The 9,529-nt window shown below is 45.7% G+C and overlaps 1 protein-coding gene across 1 annotated transcript; it reads left to right on the top strand.

Moving 5' to 3' along the window:
• The first annotated feature begins 1,442 nt into the window (after nucleotides 1-1,442).
• On the top strand, nucleotides 1,443-9,128 carry LOC103371173 (GTPase IMAP family member 8-like). The gene is made up of 5 exons (XM_008300410.1): nucleotides 1,443-1,461; nucleotides 1,553-2,239; nucleotides 3,956-4,726; nucleotides 7,916-8,140; nucleotides 8,239-9,128. The coding sequence occupies exons 1-5, from the start codon at nucleotides 1,443-1,445 to the stop codon at nucleotides 8,394-8,396; spliced, it is 1,860 nt and encodes a 619-aa protein (XP_008298632.1). The 3' UTR covers nucleotides 8,397-9,128.
• The last annotated feature ends 401 nt before the right edge of the window (nucleotides 9,129-9,529 follow it).

Raw genomic sequence — 9,529 nt, 5'->3', positions numbered from 1 at the left:
ACTATAGCTACACTTATTTTGCTCTTGTTTTACACTGTACTTATTATTTATATTACACTTATTATTTATTAGGCTTATTAAAAACCAGGACCCGACCACCACAGACATGTAAACATGAGCTGGCATGACAAAAAAAGTTCCTTGAATCCTTGAAAACAAACAGAAAATGTGCTATTTTCCATTAAATTAGGATTTATTTCTACCTAGAACTGCTGTTGATCTAATTTCACAAAGCGTCCTGGATTCGTCGACACTCAGCCTCCGTCGGCGTTCGTTACTTAAGATCTGATTAATTATGCTAATGTGTAATTCCGCTCATTTCCAACCCGGTTAAAGGGGATTTCCGTGAAGCAACCGTTGTGGTTTTGGTAAAATCCAAAGTATGCGGCCAGTGTTTGACTCCAGGGAGCTGGATTACAGCGGATAATTATTCAGGCCTTACTGGTCATGCTGGCGAGCTCCCTGTGCCTCCCCTTCTGGCATACTGGTATTAGACGTACCAGCTATCACAATACAGACATCCGGTGTGTTTTGCTCACATTCTCACTGAGGCAACGCAGCATCAACAGTGAACATGAACTGCACTGGGTCGTGTGTGTACATGTGCGTTCCTTTTAATTCGGTTGCATAAGGACGCTGGCAGAGGCAGCAGGTAGAGGCTGACACTGGTAAGCTGCTCTGGGACCTGGAATCTCTCCAGAACAACCAGTTCGACAACATACCGGCGATGATGTCGGAGTTTCTAGGACGCGACAGCTGACACGGACGGAATTATCTGATCTGTCCATATAATCTCTCTTTAACCAGCCTCAGACTCAAAATTAAAATATGCTTTATTTAGAAATAAGTCACGGTTGCACAAGAAGAAGCAGCGCACGTTGGATGTTCTGATTGGATGTTCGCATCGCTCACAGCTCCAGTGTTCGGGAGTCTTAACGTGTCGATGAAATATTTAACTTCCTCACCAGATGGGGTGAAAATTGTGAAGAGCGGTTTAGCCACAACTCTCTCAAGTGTCTCCTTCACTTGGGTTCTTCAAGAATCTGACCACAATTCTTGGAAAGCAAGCCTCATATCTGCATTTTGTGTTTTTATGATGAGGGTATCGTCCATAGTGTCCCATATAGATCCCTGGATGGGGATCTCTGAAGGCCATTGATTCATGAAACCATTTATTTAGATGTTTGATTGTCAGCTGTTTGTTTGTCTAAAAGTACGGAAGCAGGAAACAAACAGCAGTGCCCGCATGAAGGCGTGGTTTACCGGTAACATCAAGCGTTCCTAAGAACTGGACCTGCAGCTCAAACGTAAAAATATGCAGTCGGTCATGTAAACAGATCAAAGATTCAACAGTGTGTCTGTGCTCAGCTCACTCCACAGCAAGACATGAAAGAAAGCAAACCCATTAGAGGCCCAACTCCTGCTTCTACTTTGCAGAAAACATGAAGAGATCAAGAAGAGGTGAGTCCTTCAGTAAACTCTCACACTGTGAACGAGAGCCTTTGTTTCCCTGCTTCACGCTACTGTCTGTGTCTCGCTGTCTCCCCGTCAGAGCTGAACGCGGTGCTCGTGGGATCAAAAAGCTCCCGGAAATATCTCGTCGGAAACATCATCCTGGGAAGACAGGCGTTTGATCCTCGAGATGCGACGTCCCGCTGCGAGAGAGGCGAAGGAGACGCATGCGGGAGGAGAGTCTCGCTGGTCAGAGCCCCCGGGTGGCTGCGAGGGTATCGCCTCTGTGATACACCAGAACTTTTTAAAACTGGGGCGATTCTCAGCGTCACTCTGTGCCCTCCTCCGCTGCACGCTTTCCTCCTGGTGGTTAACGCCGAGCTGCCATTCAAAGACGCATACAAGAAGGCAACAAAGGAGCACTTGGAACACTTTTTTGGGGAGAAGGTTTGGGATCACACCGTGGTGGTCTTCAGCCACAGAGGCCATCCGAGCCACAAAACCATCGAGGATTACATCGATTCTGAAGGGGCGCCGCTCCGGTCGCTCCTGGAGGCCTGTGGTAAGAGATATCACAGTCTTTGTGAGGATGGCACCGACAGCGGGGTGAAAGTCGAAGAGCTGTTTGAGAAGATCGATGCAATGGTGGCGAGAAACAGCTGTTACCAAGCTGACGGCACGCTGGTGCAAAGTGTGGAGGAGAGGAGGACGGAAGTAGAGAAAAGAGCACAGGAGCTGCGTCTGCAGTCACAGCAACAAAGACAGAAACTCAGGAGTCTGCTGACAGGTCAGCTGAGATTGTTTGCACTCATATGCATGAGCTAAAACGATCTAATTCAGGGGTGTCCAATCCTGGTCCTCGAGGGCCACAATCCTGCATGTTTTAGATGCTTCCAACACACGTGATTCAGATGATCAGCTCATCATCAAGCTCTGCAGAAGCCTGATGACGATCCTGATCATGTGAATCAGGTGTGTTGGAAGAGGGAAACATCTAAAACATGCAGGACTGTGGCCCTCGAGGACCAGGATTGGACACCCCTGATCTAAAACATGCAGGACTGTGGCCCTCGAGGACCAGGATTGGACACCCCTGATCTAATTTAAGGTACAAGTAAAACTATAGTTCAGAAAATAAGACGACTTGTTATGAAATGACTCAAATGGTTTGACTGTAGAAATATATTTTTTAACTTTTGGGTGCATTAATGTAATAAAATGTTCAAATGTTCCCCTTTGTCAGAGTCCAGTCTGCTATTAACCTTCCAAACTATAAGCAACTTCTGTGCACTTTTTGCTTCTGTCCCATTTTTAGTCACTGTGGACTCATTTTTCACTGCAATACAAAATCCTGCACCTCTTTGGAAAAAAACACAACCATGGCAGGAAGTAGATGCAACACGAGTCACTAAAAAACAAAAAGCAATTTGAATTTCTTGAATTACTAGTTTCAGAAAAACAAAAATACTAGACTCAATACGTACAACATTTTTCCAAATGCCCAGAGGTGCTACAGTCTTTACAGTTCATTTCATCATGCAGAATGGATCTTTAAACAACTTGCTGACATCCTCTGTGTCGCATTTTTGCTGCATTTACATTACTGCTCAAGTGTGTTTTATTTTCAGCTCGGTCTCTTGTGGCCCCTCTGCTCTGTGTAAAAACAGCCTGCAGTTCACTTTCAGGATTTTTGTCATGTGACGGTTAGTCGCGGGGCTGCACGGTGGCTCGGTGGTTAGCATCGTCGCCAGTTCATGTCCCGGTGAGGACACCCAGAATCTGTCTGTGTGGAGTCTCCATGTTCTCCCCGTGCAGCGTGGGTTCTCTCCGGGTTCTCCGGCTTCCTCCCACAGTCCAGAAACATGTTGAGGTTAATTGGTGATTCTAAATTGTCCGTAGGTGTGAATGTGAGTGTGCTTGGTTGTCTGTCTCTAAGTGTAGCCCTGTGATAGACTGGTTACCTGTCCAGGTGAACCTGCCTTCACCCTGAGTCAGCTAGTATAGACTCCAGGCCCCCTAGTGAGGATTAAGGTGTATAGATAATGGATGGATGGTTGGTCACAGTCGAGTCAGTTGTGGCTTCTTTGTCGCACCAAGAAAGAAGGATTTTTATTGTCTTACTGAATCTGGTGTAACTGGTTTATGTATTTATTTTAAATCAGACAGAATAAAGTGATTTCAGTGAAATGTTAAGCTTTTCCTTCGGCTATTTTGCCAGACGAAGCCGTATGTCAAACATAATATGTTCAAAAATCTGCTGATCAGAGCTCCAGCTGTGAAATGAGTTTAGTTTTTACAGCTTCTGGCTTTAATAAATGGTGCAATTTAGTTTGTTTTTTAAAAGAAAACATGCCTTTCAAATGCATGCCTGCTGGCTGGTTCTGAGGGTTAAATGGATCTTGTTGGTTTTTTAAAACGCTGACCCACACAACACCCAAGGGTCAAGTAAAGCCAAACTGTTCCCTAAACCGAGCAGATCTCTAACATCTGTCTTGTTCTGCAGAACCGGCACCCAGCCTGAGGATCCTGATGGTGGGGTGGGTGTTTTCCGGGAAGAGCGCCACCGGGAACAGCATTCTGAGGGCTGACAAGTTTCATTCCGGTGACAGAACGGTGAAAGCTCTGAAGCAAAGCGGGGAGGTGGCTGGAAGAGAGGTCGTCATCGTGGACACTCCCGGATGGTGGAAGTACTTCTCGGCAATGTTCAGCCCTTCGTTCTTGAATTCTGAGATTTTAGACGGAGTGTCTCTGTGCTCTCCGTCACCAAACGTCATTTTGCTGACGGTGCCGTTGGACACAGCATTTACCGAGGAGCAGAGAAGGCTCATGGAGGGCAACATGAGGCTGCTTGGACAGAGAGTCTGGAGACACGTAATCATGGTGTTCACGTTCGGAGACACCCTGGGGGACAAAACTATTGAGCAGCACATTGAAAGCGAAGGAAAGTCTCTCCGGTGGCTTACTGAGAAATGCGGAAACAGGTATCATGTCGTCAACAACACGAGTGAAGCTGAAGATCAGGTGACGGAGCTGCTGGAGAAGATGGAGGAGATGGTGGCAGGAAACAACTCTTTTTACCTCAGCGCCTACCCGGAGAGAGACGACGTACCGCCGCCAGAGGAAGACATTAGTGACAAACTACCTGAAAGCAAAGACGAGTACGCAGCCAAGAAGATTGTAAAACAGCTCATCATCGAGTGGGATCGCAGGAGGTGGGAAAAGCAGAACGTTTTAAAAGGAAACAGCAGCAGCATGGGATTACCTCCACTCACCAGTAAGTATCCAGAGATGTTAACAGAAGGAAACTGAACAACCGCGATAGAACAGAGTCAACTTTAGTCAACCACAGTAGCAGGCGTCCTGATCGGCTTCAGTTGTGCGTCATGCAAACAGGCTGCAGACAGAAGCTGTACCTGAAATCACTTCCGGTTTGTAGGGCGGCATATTTATTGAATGTCAGAATACTGAGAGTTAAACACAGTCGTGACTCGATAACCCGACACTAAATGTAAAACCTTCTTTTATGTCGGATAGCAAGGCTGTCGGATTGTCAAGACGGAGGTCGAGATACAAGGTGGGCTTGATGATGATGCTGGAAGGCTCATTAGTTGTTAATATTTATTGTTCATAGTTGTTATAATAACTAGTAGGGCTGGTCCCAATAGTACTTTCTGGTCTCTGGATATTCAGGCCCATTTAATGATGAATATCTGAACATTCGGTGTGGTTGGGGGACACTTCCATCCTGGGGGAGCGCTCCAACGAGGTGGAAGTGTCCAGAACACACAGGCAGTACTTGGCTGCTGATGCTAGTTTAGTTAGCGCTCACACTTCTGTTTCCTCCATCGGTGGCGGCGGGGGAGTGGCAGATACGCTCCACCGTTACCATCCATGTTTACTTCCACTGAGCACGCTCGCTGCGTGTGACGTCGTCGTGTCCTCTTGTGCGCATGCGGGACACTTTTGGGTCGTATGAAGTTCACACAGCAGATCACATACAAGTCGCATTGAACTGGAAACGTGAAGGAAGTCACAAAGAAATCCTCATTGAGCATCAAGTCCTGCAGTGTGAACGTAGCCAATCTGTGGGATTGTTCAGTCAGATAATACGCTGTTATCCTGATTTGTGACACAAAATGTCATGTTGGAGTCAGAATCCAAGGCTGTCGCTATGTTAAGGCTGTTTTTTATGGGTTCTGTTCATTTTTCCTAAAAACATGTCGGATAGCAGGTTTAGGATTGTTAAGGGTCAGATTATGGAGTCACGATTGTGCTTGTTTTATACAGAACGCACTGAAATTCCAGCTTTTATAAACAAAATCAGTTTCATGACACTACTTTCTTCTCTCAATCCCACAATGCTTCGGGTGGATCATGTGATATTTCCTCTGTCACGGATGACACAACCTGAAGAATTTAGTGCTTCTAATCGAGTATATCACTGAGTCTATTAAATGTGGTGTTACACATTAGTAATGTTGTCACTCAATCATGTGCTCTCACACATGATTGAGTGACAGCATTAATTATGGCTACATCATGCTGATGTGCTGTCACTCTGCACGCTGCACACCTAAACGGTCATTAACGTTTACACGGCTGCAGACGACTGCATTCTGTGACCGACTTTATTTAAGGCACAAGTGGCTTCTTTTTTGCTTCTGACTGCCAAATAGGGAGGCGTGTAAAATAAACATTTACAAATTCCCAGCTGTGGTCTCACGTCACTTCAGAAATGGGAGAGGTATAGCCCAAGGCAAACAATCTCTTAGCAGCATTGTACTGGTGCCATTTGCAGCTGATAGAGCGCAAAGCGATGCGGAGCAGAAAGGGGAGGCAGCTGAGAGCAGACGTTCAGCTAAACAACAGGTCGTCTTTAAACGAGCAGTCAGCTGAGTTTTTTGGGCTGAGGACGGCCGAACGTGGAGAATTTTAAAATGAGTAGCGTTGTGTGGTTCAGGTCATCCCTTCATTTCTCAATTCGAGTCACTGAGTTATTCCCACGTATAAGTTTGCACAACACAATCAGCACTTACAAAGCCATGTGAACACAAACCCACAACTTTAGGTTCCCTGGTTCACCACAAATTCTCAGCAAACAAACACAGAGGAGAGACTGCTGCAGACCAGACAAACCAGAGTTCAATGAGGAAACCTAAAAGAAAAATGCCACGGATTATGAATTAAGATCGTCTTGTCGTGCCAAAACAACAGCAGAGTTGGGGATCATAAGGAATATAAATCGTTTCAGGCAGCGTTGTCGTGTTTAAGTGAGTGGGAGTGATTCAGTAAACACATTCTTTAATATGTGAAGAATCTCAGTGAACAAGTAGCTCAAGTAGCTGAGCTGGTTGGCCTCTAATCGCAAGGTTTGATCCCTCAACTGTCCACAGTCCAAGTGTTGGGAAGACACCAAGTAGCTCCCAATGGCAGGCAGCACCTTGCATGCACTGGTGCATGAATGTGTTTCTCTGCTTTGGATAAAAGGAATCGGACTGAAATAAAAGGAAAGCCAAAGTGTGTGAACAGGAGAATATCACTTCATTAACTAAAATCCGGCGGTTGCAGCATCTCCCACAAACACCTCCAGGCAGCAGGTCTACAGTCCGGCCCTGCTGCATCTCATTCCCCTGCACTCTTCCTGAACATTTCCCATCCTTCTCTCTGTCCTATCTTTCCAATAAAGTGGAAAAAGAAGCATATTTATACACATTTACATACATAAAGCAAGTAACAGATCAACAATTATCTTCATTTTTCCCAAAAGCATGCATGTTCCGTCCATAATAATGACAATAACAATAAAAAATCCTTGTGCAAGTTCAAAAAATAAGTTGCGAGGAAGTCATAAAATGGAGAAAATGGTGCGTAAATATAGTCGCTGCTACATTCCCACAGAAATATCATCAGAAACAGATGAAAGCCGTCGACCCTGTAGCCGAGCAGATTCCACATGGGTGCAAACGCTCTGGGCAGGGAGAGCCCGGTTCAGTTCCTGGCTGCATGTTGTTATCCTGCTTTCTTTCCCACGTTTGCCGTCTCTTTGCGCGGCCACGATCCTAATAAAGGCACAAAATGCACAGTAAATTATCTCTAGTAAAAATATTGATGGGAGCGAGTGGCCAGAAGCGAAGCTGTACGGGTCGGACGCTAAACACTGCAGCCCTTTAGCTTCTAAATTTCTCTCTCTGACTTCATTTCAACATAAACACACTCATATCTGATGGTTCAGGAATGTAAAACACACTCGGTGGCACACGTCTGGAGCGCCGCGTTCTTCGTCGCTCCTTGTGCGGCGTGAACGATGCATCGTCAAGTTTGAGCGTCTTCTGTATCTGACGTTGCTCTGCAACCGCCTATGCAGATGATGCTGTTTTATTAGAGCAATAAAACAGTAAAAAGTATTCAAACAGCAGCTTTAATTTGTTCTACAACAAACAGGATTCTTGTGTTTTATATGCAGTGAGTGAAAGCATGACGTCTGAGACTTCAGGAGAAAAGGAAGAAGAGATGGAGCAGCAACATGAAGCCGACCAGCTGCTGAGCGGCCTGGAAGCAGCGAGCGGAGGAGATGCAGGAACCGACTACATGAACATATGGATGGGACTCCTGGAGAGGGAGTGGTGCAGGCGAGAGGTGGCCATGGAGCAGAGCGACTGGAGGCATTTCTACAGCCATTCGTCTGAAGGTGAATAAATCAGACATGTGCGAGCAGCTCTTTTCTGTCTCGTTCGGCTTTACATTGCTTTAACGTTCCTGTTTTTTTTTTCCCTGCGGACGACAAAGCGGCCTCGGAGCCAGACAGTGACATAGTGCTGAAATCCAGAGAAAAGGTGGCGTGGTGGCTGAAATCCAAACATGGAGGTCCGAGCGGTGCCAGTTCAGGCCACGGGACGCTATCGATCAGCGGGGAACCGGAGGAGGAGGCCGGCTGGAAACCCTGATTCATTGTGCCGCACTCGGGCAACGTGTTTGGGATGTGCAAGGTCTTAATCAATGGGAAATGTTTTATTAAATACAATCAAGTGGTAAATTATTCAGCACTAACGAACTTGCAGCTGATTAGGATGCGCTGATTAGACGCTCCAACCAACATGTCCCTCCAAACAATGCTTCGTTCTCTGTTAAACTCATTTACAGCTTTTCTGGTTGAAAACTTCTGATGATTCATGACAGTCTTCATCAGTTTTATTACTTTTTAATTTAAAACTTTAAATAATTAGTTAATATTCTGGAAACCATCAGCAAAAAGCGAATATTCTGACAAACAGGAACAGAACTACTTCTTTGCTCGTGAATCTGTGCAGCAGAGATGCACGCTGAGGTGGTGGAGAACGTGAATGTTGAAAACCAGGAAGTGAGATTTCCAGAAATGACAATGCAGGAAGCAGCCCTGTGATAGACTGGTTACCTGTCCAGGTGAACCTGCCTTCACCCTGAGTCAGCTGGGATAGACTCCAGCCCTCCATGACCCTAGTGAGGATGAAGGTGTATGGATGATGGATGGATGGATGGACAATGCAGGAAGCGAGGTTTTTAACCACGTGTTTGCCTTTTTGCAATGTTGTATGTATGAAAATAAAGATGCTTTCTTCGGTTCCACTAAAGAAACCATTTAAATGGAGCTAAACAACGAATGCCAATCCTGAAATATAAAAATAAAGCTTCCCCTCCAATTACTGTGTGTTCAGTTACTGCAAAATCTATCATTGAAATCTCTGCAGGGAGATTGTCGAATGTTTGTTGGGAAGCATGAGCTCCCTACTGGACCACATGCAGATGTTTTATGTAGAGGTGGACATGAACAACACGCCTGCAGAGAAAAACTGTTTCCAAGTTCACCTGTCTGATTAAAGTGAGCAGCCGGTTAGGAAAGAAAAAGACAACAAGTAAACAGAAGTCCTCACCTGAGTTCCTTCCTTGCAGCGGCCATCTTGACTTGGAAGTTAAAAATGGGGGCGCGCCTCCAAAGCAGCATTTTTATTGGTTCACTGAGTAGGCGTGATCCAGATGTGTTCTGATTGGCCAGTTTCAACTGAACAGTTTAACCCTGCCCTGTGTATGTGTGTGTGCTGGG

This window comes from Stegastes partitus, unplaced genomic scaffold (assembly GCF_000690725.1).
Source record: "Stegastes partitus isolate 25-593 unplaced genomic scaffold, Stegastes_partitus-1.0.2 Scaffold1536, whole genome shotgun sequence".
NCBI classification, from domain to species: domain Eukaryota; kingdom Metazoa; phylum Chordata; class Actinopteri; family Pomacentridae; genus Stegastes; species Stegastes partitus.
The sequence above is the reverse complement of the archived record's forward strand: the minus strand, read 5'-3'. Positions and strand labels throughout refer to the sequence as shown.

What these genes read in the sequence shown, in the direction of transcription:
- LOC103371173 (XM_008300410.1), top strand. An exon ending in GGGATTACCTCCACTCACCA is followed by an intron (nt 4,727 to 7,915) that starts GTAAGTATCCAG and finishes TTTTATATGCAG; the next exon opens with TGAGTGAAAGCATGACGTCT. An exon ending in CTACAGCCATTCGTCTGAAG is followed by an intron (nt 8,141 to 8,238) that starts GTGAATAAATCA and finishes CGGACGACAAAG; the next exon opens with CGGCCTCGGAGCCAGACAGT.